Consider the following 22,505-nt stretch of genomic DNA (forward strand, 5'->3'; position numbering starts at 1 on the left):
TCTTGTAGTCACAGGAACAAAGACCACAAAATCTAGAAAAACAACAGAAAGAACTCCAGCACTAACACATAGTATGTCTCATAGAACTGGAGTATAGGTGTGTGGCTAAATCTCAGGTAGGATCGAAATGGAGGCTGTGTGATAGGAATGCTGCCAAGATGACTTTCCCTCCTTCTCTAGGTTAGGTTAAGAAGAATTGAGATTCAGTCTTCATTTTCTTATTTGCGCTTCTCTTCCTTTCTACCGCATTATTTTCTTCCTGCAGATTAGCTTTTCTTGTTTTGTTCACATGGCAGAAAGAAGCTTTTCACAGTTTACCTTTTATCAACTTTGCTGGGGGAGAGAATCTGATGGATAAGTTCCAATTAATTATGGTAAGGAGTATGTAGATAAGACAGGCATGGCTTCTCAGAGAAGTGGGAATCATTTTGAACTGATCAGATGCCCTTAAAACTATCTACTAATGGGCAGCCCGGGTAGTTCAGTGATTTACCGCCAACTTTGGCTCAGGGCATGATCCTGGAGTCGCGGGATCGAGTCCCACGTTGGGCTGCCTTCATGGAGCCTGCTTCTCCCTCTGCCTGTGTCTCTGCCTCTCTCTCTCTCTCTCTCTGTCTCTCTCTCTGTCTCTCATAAATAAATAAAATCTTAAAAAAAACCTATCTACTAAAAAGTAGGAAAGGCATTTTCCCAAAGTAAGACATCTAAGGAGGTGCAGAGGCTAGGCTTGACTGGGGTCTTCTGTTCCCTATCTTGGGCATCTCGAATTTTCTTACACATCTGCTTTAGTCAATTATCCATGAAACTGCTACATTCTGTTGATGACTATAAGCAAGAATAGTTACGTTAAAAAAAAAAAGGATAAAATTAAAAGGGCTTAGGGGAAGAAAAATTCAGCATGTAAAGAGGGGGACTTTGATGTACTGAGAAGCCAACCCCAACCACCATGCTGATGGAAAGATGACTGCAGCAGCCAGGCAGTCTGCTCAGGCTGCTTACTCATATCCATGGTTCTGGAGAGTTTAGGGTTAGAGAAGTATGTAGTTCCAGAGATTGTGCCCAGTGGAGCATCAAGGGCATTGATCTAGCATAATTCCACCACTGGTGAGCATAGGCCTACTCTGTAAAATATTTATTTTGTCAAATTTATTTCAACTTCATCCCTTTCCTTTTTTTTTTTTTTTGTTTTTTTGTTTTTGTTTTTTTTTTTTTTTTTTTTTTTTTTATTGGTGTTCAATTTACTAACATACAGAATAACCCCCAGTGCCCGTCACCCATTCACTCCCACCCCCCGCCCTCCTCCCCTTCTGCCACCCCTAGTTCGTTTCCCAGAGTTAGCAGTCTTTACGTTCTGTCTCCCTTTCTGATATTTCCCACACATTTCTTCTCCCTTCCCTTTCCAAAAATGGAATGGAGGTAGCTCAGTGCTGCTATTGGTTTATAAAAAATGTAATTTACTTTACTTTCTGCCCACAGTTAATTTAGCCCCATTGTGTCCTTGCCCCAAGTTCATGGAAATGTGACTTCACTAGGGAAGAATCCATGTAAAGATTGTACATTATACTTTAATGTCGGAAAGGTGGATGAGTTGACATCATATAATGGAGAGTGTATCACCTTTTTACTAAGAGATGTAATAGCAGAAACAGTCTTGACTGTGGAACTGCCTAATAACTGCTATGCTCATTTTTTATTGATGATGGATAAAAATTCTCATAATACTGAAGCACAGTAACTTGCTGGAATATAGCTTCAGGCTGCCCCTGGGGCAGACTTTATTTATGCATTCCTGCTTTCACTATTTGTAATGAAAATAATAATATTAATATTACTAATAACAAATATTAGTAATTTCCGAATTACAACAGGAACTAGAAGTTTCAGCTATTTTCCTGTTGACCTACCCTGCTGAATCTTCTTTTAAAGGTGTAATGCAAGAAAAACCATTATAACTCTCACCATTGTTCTGGTTGTTAATAGACCTTTGCTGGCAATTTGAAACAGAAAGTGAAATCTGCCCACTGCGGGTTTTGCTGGTTTTGCAACTATTATTGTAGGCTTTTTAAAAGTTATTAATTTATAAAGTGCCCTGAGCCTTACAGCATATAAGCAACTGAGCAGCCTTGGAAAATAAAGTTACATAAATCGCTATTAAGTTAGTAGCATAAACCATAGTGACCCTAAGATGGCTCAATATAGTAGTTTTGGGAGAATAGGCATCAGGAATTTTCAAAACTTAAAAAAGAAAGTACATTTAAAAATAAGTGTATTTGTCTAAATATTTATAATGAGGTGTCAAATGGAAATTAATGAAGATTCCAAAGAATCTGGAAAAAATACAGTAAGTCAGGATTGTGTATAAAATTCTTGGATATTTTGATACTTTGATGATTCTTGATTTCTTCATGAGAGAATCAAATTATAGTCAGCATAAAAAGGACAACGAATAACTGACAACATACTTTCCTGAACTAGCCTTATCCAGACAGGAAACTCATCCCTGAATTTATTGTTTGAATGCTGTTGAGGATGCTATTAAAAACACTATGGACCATGTAACTTTGTCAGGCAAAGATGGGAGAAATTCCTGTCTGATCTTAGCACCAAGAACAGTACACTTCCTCTGAGTAATGGGTTTGTTTTTTTCTCTAATGGACTGTCAGAATTATGTAACTACCCAGTTTTTCTTTGAGAAAGAGCTGATTTCTGCTGTGTAGTGTTCTCATGGTAATGTGTAGGTCCTTCTAGGATGTGTTTTGTTATAATTTCTGAATCCACCTTAAATTCCCATAAGGTTTTATTATATATTCTATAACTATAATATGCCATATTATAGTTAGTTAGCTTTATATATCTGTTAGATGCCTTATTTAAATCCTTACTGGAAAAAGGGGAGAGGGGTAGAGAGGAAAAAGAAAGAGGAAGAAAACTGAACCGTTGAAACTTATATTTATGTCTAAATATAATCTTCTACTGACAAATTACAAAGTCTTATTTTCCTGTATTTGCAAAAGAGGTAACTAAATTCCTCTTAAGGAATCTATATCCTTAATGCTATGCTGCTTTGACAGCAAATAGCTTTAATTTTTATCATGTTCGTGGATGTAACCATATTAATCCATACTGAATATCACCTCAGAGTTTAATAATATGAGATCTTTGTTAGCTTTCTTAATCTCTGTTTCAATTTATTCATCTATAACATGGTGGTAATCGCATGTATCTAGAACAAACCATAACCTTCTTGCACCTCAGTTTTCTCATCTATCATACCTATATCACAAGTAGGTTGTGAAGATTACACAAGCAGGCATATCTAACATATTTAGAAAAATTCTCCGCATGGTATAAATGTAATTATATTATTATTCCTTGTTATTTATTTTACAAAGGTTTTATAAATATCCAACATTAATTTTCCCAACTTATGGGCTGAAAATATAGGTTTACTGAAACCAGTACTATAGTAGTCTTCTTTATTGGGCTGAAAATGGCCATTAAAAAAATTGTGTGGTCTGCCATTGCCTCCATGGGATTCTTTGTTCACAAATACCACACAAATTAGCTGCTGTGAAGCAGTAGTTCTCAACCAGTAGTTCTGAACCAAGGGTGATTTTGTAGACCCCTCACCCCCAGGGACATTGGTAATGTCTAGAATCATTTTTGATTGTTGCAATTGGGGTGGAGTGTGCTAATTGCATCTAGTGAGTTGAGGCCAGAGAGGCTACTAAACATTGAACAATGCACAGGATAAGCCCTGCAACAAAGAGTGGTCTAGCTTCGAATGTCAATAGTGCTCTGGTTGAAAACTCCTGGTGTAGAGTTTCATGACCAAAAGTAATGTTACAGAAGGAATTCTCATAGAGCTGGTTGGTGGAAATCAAAATCTTTTTTTACTCACTTGATGCTATTTTTTAAATATTTTTAAATTTTAATTTCCCCTTTTGTCAGAAGCTTAATAAATATGGTAAAGACTCATCATTCAGTCTCTTTTTCTTCCATCCCCAAGTTGTTTCCATTTCATGCATTGCATCCATGCCTCAGATCTGAATATAACCTCTTTTACCAAGAAAACAATGATTTTTCCAGAAATCTCCTTTCTAAATTTCTGCATAAAGCTTCATAACCAAAATTAAGTCACATTCTTCCCTACTTATCCCTCCCCTCCTTAGCTGCACCAGAGACTGGTATGTGTGTGTGTGTGTGTGTGTGTGTGTGTGTGTGTGTGTATAGACCTTCCTGACCCACTGCTTCCTGGAAAGGACTAGGATTCTGATAGAATGGTAAAAAGCAATGTGACAATGATTAGGTGGACAATTAGAATTATTTCCTTCAAATATATAATGTTTAAAAATAAGTAGTAAAGATATAAAAACATGGACTGGGCAGGTATATCCCAAATTTATGAAAGTGTGTTCCTCTAGAGAGAGAGAAAGAATTGAGTAGGAGTACAAAAAAGGTTCTTACTTAATCGTCACTTTACTTATGTATTTAACATGAAAAAATCTAAAGCAAATATGGCAAAATATTAAAATTATTTTTATCTGTGTGTTAGATCCATGCATCTTATCCTCAATCGTTTTATGCATTTTTCTAAACTAAGGAAAAATCTTAAAACTTTTGTTAATCTTCAACATACGGAGGCTAGTGGTCAGTATGCCTTCAGAAAAGAAAGTCATGAAAGTATCTGCCCAAATAATGAGACAGGACAGGAGACTTCTGAGATGAAATTTCCAGGGAACTACATTCCCACTGGCCACTAAGCTGGACAAGTTTTAGAAGCTCCAATTCCCAAACCCCTATTGTATACAGCGTCTCCCAGGTGCATACTCTGAAACAATTAAACCAGGATTCAAGCAGAACCATGGGGAAAGAATTTTAAGTATTCATGATTCATCTTGTTCTCACTGAAAGTCAGCATAAAAGCTTGCACGTACAATGTTTCCAAATAGCTGGCTGTCCTAACATTTTCTTTCATAAGAGATAGGTCACGCAGGATACTCATACAAGAGGTGCTTTTATGAAGGTACTTTATCCACCCCACCACCACAAAAAAAAGTATAATGAATTATTTTCTAAAGCTGATGATTTCCGAGCATTCATTTTCATGAAAGTCAAAGTCACCCCCCACTCAGTAATGAATTCCTTTTGGATGCAATTCAGACTTTCCAAGGTTATCAATTCAGGTTTCACATAAAAAAAAAAAAAATCCTGCCAGTCTGACAAGAGATGTCCATGAGAAGTCGAGGGACAAAAAGTTAAGGGAGCAAAAACAGGATGAGATGACTGGGCATTTAATGAATACCTGAAGAACTTACTTCCATGTCAAAGGAAAGAAGCTAGTCTAGAATGGGTTTTAATTTATGTAAATGAAGAAGTCATAGAAAGAAGAGAAAGGAAGATGTACTGTTTCAGTTCCACTCTTACCTGCTGCTGAGTCCTGTCCTCATGACCTAAAGTGTGCTTATGAAAGAGAAAAACCTAGAAGGGAAAAGGAAGGATAGAAGGGGAGCGAGAAGTCTGTCAGGGAAAAACAAAGGGTCTTCTGTAAAAGAACCCCACATCTTCCCTGTCACTGTGTCTTTCTCTTATTATCTTAATTGTTTTTAGAAAACATAGAAAAAGGAAAACTGAGTTTTTTTTTCCCAGCTCCATTAAATATAGGAAAGGAGACAATCAAATGAAAACACTCTGACATAATTAATCCCAGTACCACAGAAAACAACAGCAACAGTTGTCTTTGAACAAATATGCACAATACCAATCTCTCTTTGGGAAGAAGTCACGTTACTTGAATACCCCTGTGGAAGGAAGCTGCTGGGAGCAAACAAGTTTAGGGACCAAAGAAATAGAGTAGCAATTTAATCCCATTCTGATTATGCTGACAGAAGCTGTCATCTAATGGATGTGGCTTTGGACCCATTGCCAGCGACATCAGGACAATTTGACTGGTCAAAGCTAAGTTTGGAGAATTGCAAACCAATGGGAAAAGCAAATTCATTTAGATTTTTAAAGTTGTTTTATGGGAAGTGCTGCTCACTGTTGGAATAGAATCATTTCACAAAGAATTCTGGCCTGGGAATCAGAACCTTTGGACCTGAGCCCCTGTGCAGACCCCAAATCCTGATCTTTGCAAGTATTCTGGCCACTGGGAGTGCTCATTTCTTCATTTCTTTAAGACAAAAAAAATTTGTTTCTAGAGCACCTGTGAATATTAAAACAGCTGATGTGAAATCATTGTGTAAACTCGAAAATGTTGGGCAGGTGAGATTATTGTAGGGTATTATAGATATTAAGTGTTATTTGAAAAGTAAGCATATTTAATTTTTTGTTTTGTTGTATATTTGTGTTTGTATTTTGCTTTTTTTGTACCAGTCATTTTGGTCTCAAATTTCCCATTCACTAGAGTGTATCTAGGATGGATGACCCTGTTCTTCTTCCCTCTGTTATTCACTTTCAAAGAAGTAAGGAGATCAAACATGGCTTCAAGCTCAGACACCCCAAAGGTATATGACTCAAAGTACAAATATAGAGCAGAATCTATCTTGAGTAAAACCCTGTGTGGACAACAGCTGCAAGGAAGTCAACAGTATGACACTAAGTGAGGCACTTGAAGTTAAAATATAGAAATTATAATAGTTGATGTTTGCTTTGGCATCTCCAAGAAGTTGGAGAAATGAGGTTTGTATTCTTTGGAAGATTCTGATTGAAAACAGGATTTTTATTAAGTTTTAGAAAAGCCATAAGGCAAGGATGAATTCTCTGATAGCCGTACAAATATTTCCTGAACATTATCCCTTTCGAGGGATTGGAGCTTTGATGAATGTGGCTGTCACCCCCAGAGATGACATGTACCATATAATAAATGGATCAGCGCGAGTGTTTAGTCTTCTATGGAAGAACACAGAATACAAAGATTCAAGGGTAAGCTTATTTTGCTTGGTGCTGATTTTACATCTGTGCAGGTAGGTGTGCAATTTTAAAACACAAATTGCCAGGATGCTATAGATCACTAGCACTCAGGCCGTGAAGACGCACATATGTGCGGCAGAACCAGAGATGTCTGTGAGTTCAGCCAGGTCTGACTCAACAGTCTCGAAAGTAGAAGCAACAGCAGATCTAGAAATACCAGCCATTGCCCACTCATGGCTGCTGACTCTCAAGCCAAAATAAACTGGGCTGACTGAACGTTTTGTCACATCTGATTCAGCAGCATGTGGCTTCATGGGCTGCTTCCCCCAAAGAGAGAAGTGGTGGACATCTGCTCTTAAACATGACTGACATGTTCTCCTAGCTAGCATTTTCTCGAAGGCTTTCATGCCATATACTGCTTCAGTAAAACTTTAGACTTTTTGCAAAGTGTTTGCAAAGAGTTAAGGAGACATTATGATCTTCAAGTATAAAGCAAGCATATCTTCCTTTTAAAACTTTTGCTGTAATTGAGATGGGTAGGATATGATGGCCCCGAGGGTTCTTCCTTTCAGGCCAGTGCAAGTGTAAAAATAAATATCACTGCTCTCTTATATGTAACAAATGAGCATCTTCTACCTTGGACGTCTGCTAGGAATATGCTTTAGACTGTCCCTAAGGTCCACATGGTGGTGCTTTTAATACTCCTATGGTGCTTTCACATGAATGGTGTCCCACCACTTTGAGCCTAGAAATATGGCTGAGTTCAGACAGAAGCCTCTGCAGAATAGCTACATCCTTTGAAAAAAAAAAAAAAAAGGCAGCAGATTGTAGCCCAAATCATTATATGACCAAGATGAGCTCTTGCAATGTATGTGGGATCCCACGGTGGCCATCCTACAGTGATCAAGAGCCATCAACCTACAAAACATGTTTTCAAAAAACAAACAACGTTCATTCCTTTTAAATCGGTTCTCTCAGATCTCCTTTCTTTTTTGCATCCCCTCTCCTATTTCAAAGTACATGTTGGGAGCAAGGCCCGGGACTTCAGGTTCTACAGAAAACCCATAGAGAACCAAAAGGAACCCTTCACAGGCATAAAGATAGGTGGGAGGGAATGAAGTTTATGGAGGTTATAGTGGCATTTTGGGGGAAATATTATGGATATAAATTTCCTCAAAAGCAAGGGGAATGTCTTATTCATGTGTGTATCTCTCACATAGCTAGCAATGGCTTGTGTATAGTAGGTATTAAAAGATATTTGTTGATGCCATTGATCATTCACAGAGCAAAAAATTGCTCCACATGTACCATGAGAGTCTCCATGGGGCGTAAAAAGATGAATAAAATAAGGTCCCAATTCCAGAGTTTACCACAGGGGCACCATTTGGTCCAGGCTTCCAATTCACAAAAGGCCTAAAACATAGACATTTTTCATTTTTGCACGTGAGATTGCATTCGCCTTCATAGAGGTGAGACTGGCGAGACGTAGGGCTGAGGTTGTTCCTCATACAAAGTTAAATAAAGTGATGATTTTTGCAACTCTTTCAATAGTTTTCACCTTTAAAGATTTAATTAGTCTATTACTTATTAATGTAAGCATATTTATCTAGATATTGTTTATCTATCATTTTTTATCTGAAATAAAAGACTCACAAAAATGGCTTCTAAATTATTAATAATGGATATTGTAGTTAAGGGGCTGGGGCTCCTTGTGATTTTTATCCTCTTCCTTTTTGTTTTCTGAATGTTTGACATCATTATATGGAACACATATGACATATAATCAGAGAAAAGTAATAAAATTATATTCATTATGCAAAAAAAGAAAAGAGGATTCAGCAAATGTGTGAATGAGGAAAGTCAATCAAAGATGAAAACTTAGTTTTAGCCAAAATGGCTGGCTGGTAGGATCATGGTTCTATTAACAGAAATAGAAGGTTCAAGAAAAGGCACTGATTTAGAAGAGAGATTGTTTAGAATCCAATTGTGGACATGTTAATATGGAAGTGCCAGAAGAGCTTCTACATGGAAATGTGCAAGAGAAGTTTGGGGGAAAACTGGCAATATAGACTTAAGGGATCATTGATGGGAGTGAACTTGCAAAGGGGAAGATGAGCCCAGGTGGACAAGCTAGAACTTACACATTTAGAGAATGCAAGAGTCCATGGGCCCATAGATGGAGAAGGAACCAACAATGAGGGAATTTGAGAATTGGAGATGAAGGTCTCATATCACCATAGGAGTGGAGGAAGCCAGAAAGATGAGGTATTCCACAGCACTAAAGGCAGAGTGTCAGGAGGAAGATGGCTGGGAAAGTCTATGGTGTTTGGTAATTAGGCTTTTCTTTCTTTCTTTCTTTCTTTCTTTCTTTCTTTCTTTCTTTCTTTCTTTCTTTCTTTTTCTTTCTTTCTTTCTTTCTTCTTTCTTTCTTTCTTTTCTTTCTTTCTTTCTTTCTTTCTTTCTTTCTTTCTTCTTTCTTTCTTGCTTTTCTTTCTTTCTTTCTTTCTTTCTTTCTTTCTTTCTTTCTTTCTTTCTTCTTCTTCTTTTTCTTTTTCTTTCTTTCAGATTTTATTCATTTGTTTGAGAGAGAGAGCAAGCACTAGTGCGGGTGGGGGTGTATGGCAGAGGGAGAGAAAGTCTCCAAGTTGAGCAGGGAGACTGATGTGAGGCTCAATCTCAGGATGCTAAGATCATGATCTGAGCCAAAGGCAGACACTTGACCTACTGAGCCACCCAGGCACCCCAGTAATAAGGTTTTTTTTCTGCATTCACACAGAGAAGTAGGTAAGCATTATGTTTGCAAAGAATAGTTCACTTTAGGAAAAGCTCAAGAAATGATAATCAATGAACAAAGTCAGATATATATATATATATATATATATATATATATATAGTATAATTTTAGTTTTTTAAAAAAAATTAAAGGTACAAATAAGGACAGAAAAATAAAGTACTCAACAGTAGCTTCCGATCAGCTACTGTTGCTAGCTACTGGGGACACAGAGGTGAACAAGACAGACACATTTGACTTTTATATTCTCATTATAGGTAGGATAGACATTAAATAAACTTATAAAGTAAAAATAATTTCACCTAGTGAAAAATGGTAGGAAAAAAATAAAGATCAATGTGATGGAGATTATTGAGGAAGGCTAAAAGTGATGGGCTCTCTGAGGACCTTGCATTTAAGCTGGAATCCAAATTAAAAATAAATAAATAAATAAATAAATAAATAAATAAATAAATAAATAAAAGCCAGTGTGAGGGTTCCTGGAAGCGCCAGCAAGAACAAAGTCCTCAAGACAAAAAATAAAAAAAAATAAAAATAATAATAAATAAATAAATTGGTGTTTACTGGGAACAGAAAAAAAATCAGTATGTCTGGAGCGGTGTGGTTGTATGATAGAGTATAAGACATGTCCTATGCCCTCAAACAGCTCACAGGCATGGGAGACACAGACACATAAACAAATCATTACATATATTATGATAAACACTGGGACAGAGACAGGTACAAAGGGCTATGAATACACAGTAAGGGAGAAGAGTCACTCAGTTCTGGAAGCTGAGAAGACATGAGAAGAAGAGAGGAAAATTTCTGAAAAATCACTGACATGCTGCTTCTCCTGTGGTCTCTAGTCTGGGACCATGATAAGTGATGAATCTCCCAGCTCTACATAGAAACAATATATGTCTTTGAAGGAAACCCTAGAGATCAGAGACTGGACACTGGAACGTTCTCTACTTTCAGATGATAACTGTGCTCACTTTCCTAGAGTTCCTATAGGGTACAAAACAATTTTGGCCCATGGGAACATTCTTCTTTCCCTTAGCCATCAAATCTGAATAGCAAAATGAGCCACCTGAGACAGGTTAGGGGTGAGTAGACAAAGAGTGAGTAATAGAGTGGTAGCAATGAAAGGCATTGCTGAAAAAAGAAAGGGCAAAATATGCAAACTTTACATTGCTATGTAAAGGACAATGGCAAGTATACCATATCATAGAGGAGCATGAGAACTATGTTACAGTGGAAGGTGTGTGTGTGTGTGTGTGTGTGTGTGTGTGTGGACCCGCATGCATTGTGTTGGGAAACAAAGTTGAAAGGTCAAGTTAGGACCAGCTTGTGAAAGGTCTTCAATGATTTTCCTGGGACTTCATGCTTGATCCTATTGGCCATGAAGCATCATCATGTTGAATACAAGAGATGCAAGATCCATTGTGTATTTTAGAGCAGCTCTGAATGCAGGTTGGAATATTTATGGGGGATTAACCAGGAGGTTGGAGGGTCAGTTGGGAAATGACAACAGTCACTGATGCAAGAAATGGTGGGGCACTAATGAGGACAGCAGCAGTTGAAAAAGAGAGGCAGGTTAAAGATTTAAAGAAATTATGGACAGCATAACCGAAAGAATGTGGGGATTACTTGGGTAGGAAGGATAAGAAGAGCAAAGGGTCAAGGATATCTCCAGGTTTAGCAAGGATGCCTGAGTGTTCGGCTATGCTGCTAGCCACTGTATGGAACACAGAGAGGGGAGGCTATTGGGAAGAGGGTGTGGTTGGATACGTATTCTGTATTGACTGAGTTTGAGATGCCTGCAGAGCAGTTGGAGGAGGTGAAAATCCAGGCATGGAGTTCAGGAAAGAGGGCGAAGTTAGATACCAAAAAACCCCACAAGGTAAAGAAGTTGAAACCAGGAAAGCTGATGAAATAATTATAGCGTTTGATCCAGCCATTAGCTGTCACTCAGATCATATGGGAAACTTTGAATAATAGGGAAAAATATCTTTTGCCAGAAGATGGAAACAATCCCCAAGATCCCAGAACCACAACCATCTGAATTCTTCGGCTATGTACTTGGCAGGCGCTGAACAACAGCATCCACAGAGAAAACATATTTCATCTTGTAGATTCGAGTTTCCTTGCCCAAAATTCTTAGTTTGGATACAAAGACTATATGATATCTGACATATGGTTGGTTTAGGAATTTTTGTTTTTTTTTTCAAAAATGTGATCAGATTTACATATGATCCATTTGATCACTTACACAATCAATTGTAAGTTTAGTAAATATTTGACAAAAATCTAGAAGGCTTATATACACAAGTTAAATGGACTACGAATGTGGACTTGGAAACAGATGCACAGATTCTTTCTGAGTTTTCTTTCAGGGCTCCTTCAGTTCTCTATCTCTCTTGGGAAAATCAGTTTTTGACTCTGTAATTCAATGTGAAATTCCTCTGTGGTTTGTTTTGGTGCCTTCATAAATGTAAGGGGGTATGAAAATGTCAGACTAGCCATTGCAAAGTAGTCTCCGTGGTACTTATCAAGACCCAGTGAATCGTTTTGGTCAGTTTGATTTTTCTGTGGTCTTATAGATCTATTCATTATTTAATTTCCCAACGTTTGACACTTCATAAGGCAAGCAGAATTTGACATGGTTTAAACATTTGATTCATCTAAAGTGTCTAAAGACTGTTCTTAGTTATAATGACAAAGTCTATATTTTCTCGACTGAAAATGATTGATGTGCTTTTGCTTTATTTGCAAAATGATATCAGAGTGTCTATACATGGCAGAAAGCTCTGTAAGTTGATAAGGTTTCTTTTTATTAATAATTATTTTCAAAATCATTAAAGTAATGAATACTTAAGACTTTCAAACTATCAAAAATATAAAAGCTAAAAAAAACAGAAAAGGTGGGAACATCTATAATTATCAGAAACTTGGGGATCATTTTGTAGGTTTACCAGCACTTGTAAGGGTATGGATACCATTTATTAAAAAAGTGACAAACTAACCTCATGGTTTGCTCCCTTAGTTTTACCTAACAAAATATTGAAGTGATGTTCCTTATCAGAACTTATGCATCTACTTTATCCCCTGAAAGAGTCATGAAGTATTATGTAGTATGGTTATTTCATAATCTAATAATGATCCTATGGATGGAGAGTATGGTGTTTCTATAGAAAATATTGCTTTGAATGGTCGCATACACACATTTTTGTGCACATTATCTGTGGGATACTTCCTTGAAAGTTGAGTTGCTGGGTCAGATGACAAATGTATTTTTAATACTGACTGATACTGCCAAATCATCTTCCAAAAGAGTTAGACCAATTTAAATCCTCACTAGCAATGAGTAAGAATTCCTGCTTCCCTTGAGCCCCTCTAATGCAGCATCCTAAAACATTTTTGAATCTTTGCCAACCTGATAATTGAAAAATGGTATCTTGTGGTTTTGTCTGCATTTGAAAAATGGTATGTCATTGTGGTTTGATTTGCATTTCCTTGACTATTCCTTTTGCATTGAATCATATATCTTTTGCTTATTTTTCCAAAGGATTTTTTTTCTTATTTGTAAGAACTATTTATTCATTAAGAAAACTAATGTTTTCTTACTTTTGTCGCAGAGTATTTACCCAGTTCATCGTTCAATTTTTGAATCCACTTATGGTATTTTTATAATGCTAAAAATATTTAATTTTACAAGTTGAAATTTATTAATTGCCTATGGTGTCTAGTTTAGTACCTTGCTTTGAAAACATCATCATTGGAATTATTTTTTTTTAACTTTTGATATTTAATTCTTTGATCCATCTTGAAATGTTTTGGACATAAGGATTGAGGTAGGTATTCAATTTGATATTTTAAAAACCTTAAACCACTTATAATACTTATCACCTCCCACTCATGACTTATTGTATATCAAAATCTTCAGTACTTCACTCTATTTTTTTACCTTATTCTGTTCCATTTTTCTGACAGAATTGAATTCTCTTGGTTGTTGTAGCTCTGTGATTTATTTAAATATAACTGAATGTCTTTCTAATTTTTTTGTTAGTTTTAATATTTGGCAGGTATTCTTTCATGCTTATTTTGTCATAAAATCTTTAGAATTAACATGGGCAGTCATTAAAAATTAAAATCTTATTGCTGTCATTGTGTTAAATTTATAAGATAAATTTAGGAGAAATTAATACTTTTTAAAATACCAAGGCATCTAACCACTTCCCAATAGAAATATAACCTTCAGTTTGTCAAATTATTCACTGATGGTCCTCAAAAATCATTTTGAAGTTTTCTTTACATGGATCTTGTACATTTACTAAGTTTATTCCTGTGTATTTTATGGTTCTAGTTAATGTCACAATGGAAATCTCTCCTTTTAATACATATCTTATGTAATGTTTATCAATAGAAAGCATTGATTTTGGCATTGTTTTAGATTATCATTTTTAATAATAATATGCTTTTCTTGGATGTTCAAGACTCAATCTTCTATAATTAAATGATAAATTTGACTCTTCTAACTTCTATACCTCTCATTTCTCTTGTATAACTGCACTGACACATTTCCCCAGAAAAGAGAATCATAGTGATGTATCTCTGACACCTTCAGCCGTTCAGAAACTTTAAAACTTTACATAGGAAAATCTGTACATCTCTTCTCTCAGAGCTTCCAGGTTTCATGTCTTGCTTTGGAAGGTCTTTCCCATTCCCCAAATGCTAAAGACATATCCTGTATTTTCTTCTAATATTTTATAGTTTTCACTTTTATATTTAGTTCTTTTAATCCATCTGGAATTTATTTCTATATATTGCATGAGATAAAAATCTAACTTTATTTTTTCCAGATGGTTCACAAAATTCCCCAACATCATTTATAAAATTGGTCAGTCTTTCCTCACTAGTTTGAAATGCCACTTTAGTCACATTCTAAATAGATCTGTTTTTTTTAAATCAAAGCCTAAAAACAAAATGAAACAAATGACAGTAGAGAACAAAGACATGCAGACAAAAAACAGACATCAAGATAACGTTGTACACAAACTCTTTAATGTATATAATAAAATACAAAGGCCATTCATATCAAATAGTATAAATATAATTAATTCAGAAAAAAATTCTTACAAAATATTCTAGAAAGAATGACTTGGAGGATGGACACACATAAAATATAAGGCTGCAGCAGTTGATTATTCGAGCATTATTTAAAGTTCCTCTCATCATATGGAATGTTATTTAAGCTCATGCCATAAATGTCCTCCAGCTGCCTTGCCTTACCCCCAAATCAGATATTTGAGAGAGTGGATCAAAATGGTCACTAAGTAAAAAGAAATTAGTAAAAAACAAAATGAAAACAAAAAACATAATAGTCTCTTCCTATAATTCAAGATTTTTTAAAAAATGTACATCTTTAAGGCTCTGTAACATGTTTTAGCATTTCACTTGCCCAGTGCCAAAGTAGAGCAAAAGTGGATGGATGGATGGATGGATGGATGGATGGATGGATGGATAGACACTGGGCCTTCTGCAATTCCGTCTTTTAACAGGAGAATGCATTAAGAATCATTGAAATTCAGTGTCAAAGGGAATAGAAGTAGGTGTTAGACTCTGAAACTTGGGAGGAAACCTAAACCATGTGCCCCTACAATGCATGCCTTTCCAGGGCTTTAGAAGCTTTCTATTAAATCACGGAATCACAATTAATATTTCAATTGTGAATTCCAATGCTTCTTGGCTGTGTCTTTCTGATCTTATAAGACCCGAAGTGCTGCCACATGTTAATGGAAGCACTGCAAGTCCAACTGGTAACTTTGTGTAAGAGTCTTCATTTTGGAAGATTACATACAATGTTAGTGGCCCATACACATTTTTATTTTCTTATGTTATCAGTTCAGTCTTAAATAAAAGTTCACAGAATAATAAAAGATAAGGAGAGTTTATGTATCTTGCAACGTGAAGTCATGTCCTTTGGGACTCCTCTAGTAAGGGTAAAAAGAAAACCCAAGCGGTTGTTGTATGTTTCCATGCAGCATCATTAAAACGTGTACACTGTGTTTCCTCACCAGTAGAAGGATATATTTTTAGGAAGGACATTTGATGGAACTTTCATCAAGCAGTTAGGTAACAACTACCAACAATAACAACAGCACTGCCAACGAGCCACTGTCACTCGTGGCTGGGGATTGGCATGTTGTGTGTCTGTAAGGGATGGTAGGGAGGTATGTCTGGCAGCACATGGTACAGATGATCTGAACAGTTATCTGATCACACATACCACAGAAGCAAGTCCCAGGATGTCAGTATGTGCCTGTAACTTCTGCTCTCGCCACTTCATAGAAAATGCTGGGCTTTTTTCAAACACTACAATGCTTAGCAGTCTATAATAAAAACAGACAATTAACTGAGTACAAATTTAACACTTCTCATCATCAGGGGTCCAAGGAATATAACTTGGATTTAGGTTTTGTTTTTAAATAAGCTAAATGACTATAGATTTTTTTGTGTGTGTGTGCTATAAAAATAGTTTGAGAGAGTAGAGATACCGGCAGTAAGTTAATAAATGCTGCCCTGTGCAGATTTTCCTGGAAAACGTTGTAGTGTGTGTGTCTATTTCTGCCACTATTCATTGGCTGAGATGGTCCCCCGTGCTCTTTGCCTTTCCGGCATGCTAAATAAAGCCAGACTCTGGACTTCCCATTTCCCAGGCCTTTGGAGGAGTGCTAATTACAAAATACTTTACTTAAACACTAGGAACTCATTCACGAAGCCAAGCCAAGTCTCAGATTTGAAAGCATTTAAAAATATCCTTGCAACAGCCGTACTACTTTATAGTTTATCTATTTATAGATGCTCAGTGTTTGTTTTGCTGGAAGAAAAAAATTAAAACATGAAAAGTATGCCATGAGCAAATCTGCAATAATAAGCAGCACATACATGTTGTGGAGGAAAACATTCAACATAAAATAGTCAACAGAAAAACAGATTCTGCTGAGGCGTTTTTATAAATAGTAGCACTTATTATTTTGCTTCCAATTGCTAAGCATCTTAAATAACATGCCCTTAAAAGTTGTCAAGTTCTTTACTTTATATAAATATAATTTCCTGATCTTAGCGTTCGTAAAATTATTATGAAAATTATAAATGTATTCCACTTGTCTCATGTGCAATTTTACAATCATCATATGGTTAAAATTAGAAACACGAGGAAGAAAAGGAAGAAATAGAAACATGCCATCAGGCACTGAAAAAGCCATGGAGTGGAAAAAATTAATTTCTCTGTATGAAAATAGAATTTGCCTAAAAAACTTTTTATCAGATAGTTTGAACAGATATCATGTCACACAGATTTATAGATAAAATTGTCCGGATTGCATGTCGAAGGGTCACGCTCAATTCCAGGTCATCCTCAGTCTTAATCTTTCATGTCCCTTTGGATCCGTCAGCATAAGAACAAGCTGGAATTAGGCTTTGAATCCTAAAAGAACAGTTCTGGAACTGCTTGCCTCAAATGCAATCACTACTATAGAGTCAGGGAGATTTTCACATTGTACCTTTAAAAGCAAAAATCATTTTAAAATGGTCCGAATGACCTCCATCTGGAAAGTACAGAGGTGTGGAAGGGGAAAGTCTGGCTATTTCCACGCCGGGGAAGTGAAGTCAGTGCAGGGAAGGAAAGCCAACGGCCTGCTCTCCACCCCACCGTGGTGGACTCTGTGCCCTGTCACCGCTCAAGGGCTGTCGGGCAGATGCCAGCCTCCGACCCTGACACCTTCCTGGACACGGAAGGCCAGGCCGGCTCGGGTAGTGGCAGTTCAGAGGAGTCCCACCAAGTGGGGGCGGACTCCAGAAACTACGGCAACCCCGAAAGGGCCCGAAACACCTTTACCTCCTGCTTCAGGGCATCGAGTCACACCCTCCGACTTGGCGACACAGAAGATGGTAGAGTTAAGAGAAATACTGCCGAACGCCGCAAATCGCGTTTCAGAGTGGAAATTGTGACTTTGCTAGCATTACCAGGATTTCCTGCCTCACAACCGAAATGGCTTGCTGTGAAGTTTGCAGCGCCGGAGCCAAGAGCAATAACATTTCTTAGGAGCATATGCGCCAGGACAGACGACCGCATCAGCCCAGGAAAATGACTTTCCCGGGAAGGCCTGTGCGGCCACGTGGAGGCCTCGCAGTGCTATGGACGCCGGGCAGAGATTTTCACTGCTTCCAGCTCACAGCGAGGTAATTTTAAAAGCGCTTTTCCCTTCATTTGTTCTGCATTCACTGAATGTACATTTTTTGATGTCAGGGACATTGCAGAAAAGATCAGATGAGATAGTCTGACAATGGAGCCAAGGTTCAAAGCTTCTCTATTTTCAGGTAACAGCCGTGACAGTTTGTCTGCACTAAATCTTTTGAGGGCATGTCACTGTGACCCTGTCCATAGCTTTTCAAACGGTTCAAGACAAACAAATCACTTAGTCGTTGAACAACTGTAACATCTGATACTATCGCACAGGAGTTGTGGCGATGGCCACTAATCAAAGTTTTTTCCATTCAGTTGAAGGAAGAAAATTCCTCAGCTTTGGTTTAAGATCACTTTTTATGCTGTGTTCTTTTGAAAACTATGATATGCTAGAGTTAAAAAAAAAAAAAAAAAAAAGGAGGGGGGAGAGGAGGTTCTGTCTGTAGGAAGCAAAGAGTCGAATGTTCTAGCTCCCTGCTGCTGTCAGTGAGGAGCTACGGCGTGAGGGGAGAGTCCTCGCGGGTGACGGGCAAGGCCTGCAAAGGGACATCCGTGCTCCCCTTAGAGTCACTCTCCGTGTCTGCAGGTGAGAGCCCACTCACGACCGGTTGACACGGGCAGTGGTGCTTTGCCTTCAGGCTTCCCGGCGGGCTCCGCAAGGCAGCCCGGACATCCATCCCCAGCACCACCAGTCGGTAGAGCTGTAACACCACCACCAGGAAATTCTTCGCCGCAAAGAACACCAGCATCTGGTTTATCACTCTGAAGTAGGTCATCAACACGAGACGCACGACAAGGAAAGGGCCGTCTTGTATGAAGATGCTGATTCCAATGTTCCACAGGTCGGCACTGTATTGGCAAAAGAAGAGGCTGAGGAACCCCTTCATTGCCACGGACAAGGGGCAGACGACATGCTGCACTGAGAACACAGACAGACCAGTTAGCGAACCTCTGAGATGTGAAAGACAGAATGAAAAGGGGAAAGGTCATCAACAGTGGGTGCTGTGGTACTGCTTAACCACGGGGGGGGATTCTATAATTTAATTCGGGGGGGCAGGAGACAGGTGAAACCACCCTTCACATTTAACACCACCCTTAGCCACCCCTTAACCACTTCACATCCTTGGCCATTGTATATTTAAAATCAAGATTCTGTTATAAGTTCAGTAAAAGACACCAAAAAAAAAAAAAAAAAAAAACCAGCCCTGGGGTTTCCTTCCATGTCACAAATTTTAAGTCACCTTCTAGTCCCCACCCTGGGGAAAGCATGATCAACTCAGCTAGGGAGAATAAAGAAACAGAGAAACCACTGTGTCTGTCCTTGGGGTCTGCGGGGTACAGAGACAGCACAGCACTCAAGGCCTTGACTCAGGTAGCCTGGCTGCCTCATTTTTTCTAGCAAGATGCTAGCAAGTTATTTCACCTCCTTGGGCCCCAGTGTTTTTCTTTGAGAGCTGAGGTAACAGTGATGTCTGTGAGGAGAGGGGCCCCTATTCACTGTATCTTTTTGTTTCCATTAGAGTCATAAACCCTGGCTCCTCTCTGATTTCTCACTTCTCTCTTTCCCTTGGGATACTGAATGACTTATGTGACTGCTGAGTTTGGGAGATGGAACAGTATAAATATATGGCCCAGATCCTTCTGTATCCTCCCTTTGGGACCTACCTGTTTCCTGGTTGACTCACTCAGCCATACGTGCGAATTATGTTGTGGAAATTCAAGTGTTTACAATTCAAATTCAAACTTAATTCACGTTAAATATTTTTCTAATGGTAGGGGGACAAAAGCCCAAATAACTGCCATTGTTACTTTATTTTGTCTAACGCCTTATGGTTTTATTTCACAGTTTATAAGAAACACTGGATATAATTACCGATTTTCCAGTTGAACAAAAGGAGGCCCAATCAACAAACTTTTTGTTTTAATTTCTAAAGTGCTAATTTAATTCAAGGTCAAGGGCATAAAATAATCTTTTATAATAATGAAGCCTTCCATTTGGAATTTTCAAACAAAGGATGCCTTCGTCTACTGGAGCCTGCAAATATTATGAAGCTGCTTTGATATGGGCGAACATAATGTACTGTTTGTTGGAAAATACAATAGCGATTTAGTCAGAAGTAACATTTGGTCTTTGTTTTTCAAACAGCTGCATAACATTATCACCCCTGAAAGTTTACAAAATTTCTTTCCCAAATAAAAATTTTCTTAGCAAGGCTATAAACCACAAGATATGGGAGGGTGAAGATCAGCAGAGTGAATGACAAGAGTAAAACCAACATACGATCAATAGTGGCTTCTCTTTCTCTCTCTCTCTCTTTAAGATTTATTTATTTATATGAGAAAGAGAGGTCAGCGGGTAGAGGAGGGAGTTGGTGAGAAATCTCAAGCATACTCCTTGCTAAACACAGAGCCCGACATGGGGCTCGATCCCACAACGCTAAGATCATGATTTGATCCGAAACCAAGAGTCAGCAACTTAACCAACTGAGCCACCCAGGCACCTCAGTAGTGGCCTCTCCTAAGAAGTTAGGGTCAGGAAATAGTTCCAAGGGGACCGCCTGAGAGTGTTCTTCAATATCTAAAGTGATGGTAACCAATATTCTGTTAGGAGACACTACCTGATCAATCGGTATAGATCGAGCACATTACGACAAGATCTGTATGTGTGTGTTATTGGCATACATTTGTTTGTAATTATTAACTAGTAATTAGATTTGGGGTATTTCTAAAAAGCCACAGCTACTCTTTCCATCTATTCTGGTGACAGTTTTGTTTCAGAAAGTATCTGCTAAATTCTAAAATTGCCTCTGAAAGCTCTGGACCTATTAAAGCAAACCAAAAAAAAAAAAAAAAAGATGCAGAAAAGATTAAATATCCCTATTATAGATTAATTCTAATTCTGATGCCATCGGGTGGGGTGCCATAGAAAGAAGTCAGGTGTAAGGAATATGTAATTATTAGATCCTAGAATTTCTTCAGAGTAAAATGGAATCCTGGAGAATTCTCAAATAAGAATTCTAGGGATCTTTCCTAGAAGTTCAAGGATGACTCCAGATCCATGCTGTCCAATTTAACCTTCTGTTAGGTAAAAACATTCTGCCTAATGCACTGCCTCTTACAGCAGCCATTTGTGGCAGTTAAACACTTGAATTGTGGTTAGTGTGACTGAGGAACTGAAGTTTTCATTTTCTTTAATTTTAATTAATTTAAATTTAAATAGCCACATGTGACTAGTGATTTCTGTATTGGACAGTGCAGCTCTAGATCATCACTAGTATGATATGCTTGGACAACAGTTTCTTCTTACAAAGTCTTCAGAGTTTATGTATTTATTAAAATAAGATCAATGGAATTGGAAGGGCCACTACCTTGAGGAAAATTGTAATTTTCCATGTGGCTTCAAAACTGTTCTTATTCCCTGAGATGTTCTAATACACAGATCTGACAAAAGACTGAAAATGAGCCCTGAAAATATCAGGAGGTCACATTTGTATCCCAGCACTGTGCTAATTTTGCACACTCTATCTCATTTGGTCATCACAAGAACTTAACTCTAGTCACTATGATAATTAGTTCCATTTCATTGGTGAAAAATTGAGGCACAAAGGTCTTAACTAGTTTGCAGGAGATTTTACAACTCATACATGATTTGAAGTGAATGTAAAGCTGTGCTCCAGTACATTCAACTATCTCAGACTCACCATGTCCCAGAATGAATCCACTAGTGGCTTTCCTAAGTTTCAGTCGACTTTTCTTCTAAACTGAACTGGAACTAACATTGAAATATCAAAATGATAAAAATGATAATCCTCTCAAATGCTTCCTTAGCTTGATTATACTTTATAATCAAGAGTTATAATTTTCTGTTTTTTTGAACAAACATCAAGACATTTACCTGCTAGGTCAAGTGGAAATTGCAGCATGCTCCAGGTCCATATAACAAGTATGGCATAGACAAGGGCAGGACTATTCCTAGAATGCAGATAGAATTTTAAATTAGTAATAAAAATATAATTTTTAAAGAAATATTTTCTCTTTTTTCTCATATTTGAGTACACCATAATAAATCTCTTAAGATTATATACGTTGGTGATAGAAGAAACCCATGAAAAAATCCATTCATGATTATAATGGAATAATAAAGAAGTAAAAAAATAAAAATCCAAGACTTAAAATCCAACTTCCACATGTGCCAACATCTGTAAATTATGGCAAAGCCTCTTTATCCCATTTTGTTGTCTTTAGTTTTACAAAATCATGGAAACATTATTGGAGATAAATGCTAGGAAAAATTCAGAGGGTTGATTTCAAGAATTTTCAAGGAGAAAAAGTGAAAACTTTTTTTCTAAGATCAGGAAACCCTAACTTAAAAACTATGTCACAAAAGGACTAGATGATGCTCAACAATGAAAAGTTTAGCATGTAAAAGAAAATTATCTTCAGTTGGGAAAAAGAGTGGGGAGCTAAATCCAACAATCAAAAATTTACACCACTTACTAGGATATAAGTCAAGAAATATAACAGCTTCATTCACTATTGTATCCCCAGTGCCTAGAACAAATAATAGACACT

General features: G+C 37.4%; 1 protein-coding gene across 1 annotated transcript in view; it reads right to left on the minus strand.

Moving 5' to 3' along the window:
• Positions 1 to 14,727: 14,727 nt before the first annotated feature.
• Positions 14,728 to 22,505, minus strand: part of TMEM26 (transmembrane protein 26) — a 47,947-nt gene continuing 40,169 nt past the window's right edge. Inside the window, exons 5-6 of the mRNA XM_077894644.1 lie at positions 21,829 to 21,905; positions 14,728 to 18,852 (exon numbers count right to left, since the gene is read on the minus strand). Coding sequence (XP_077750770.1) covers positions 18,428 to 18,852; positions 21,829 to 21,905 — 502 coding nt within the window. The 3' untranslated portion in view covers positions 14,728 to 18,427. The remainder of the gene's footprint in view (positions 18,853 to 21,828; positions 21,906 to 22,505) is intronic.

The sequence above is a fragment of the Canis aureus genome, chromosome 4, assembly GCF_053574225.1.
Source record: "Canis aureus isolate CA01 chromosome 4, VMU_Caureus_v.1.0, whole genome shotgun sequence".
Taxonomy (NCBI): Eukaryota; Metazoa; Chordata; class Mammalia; order Carnivora; family Canidae; genus Canis; species Canis aureus.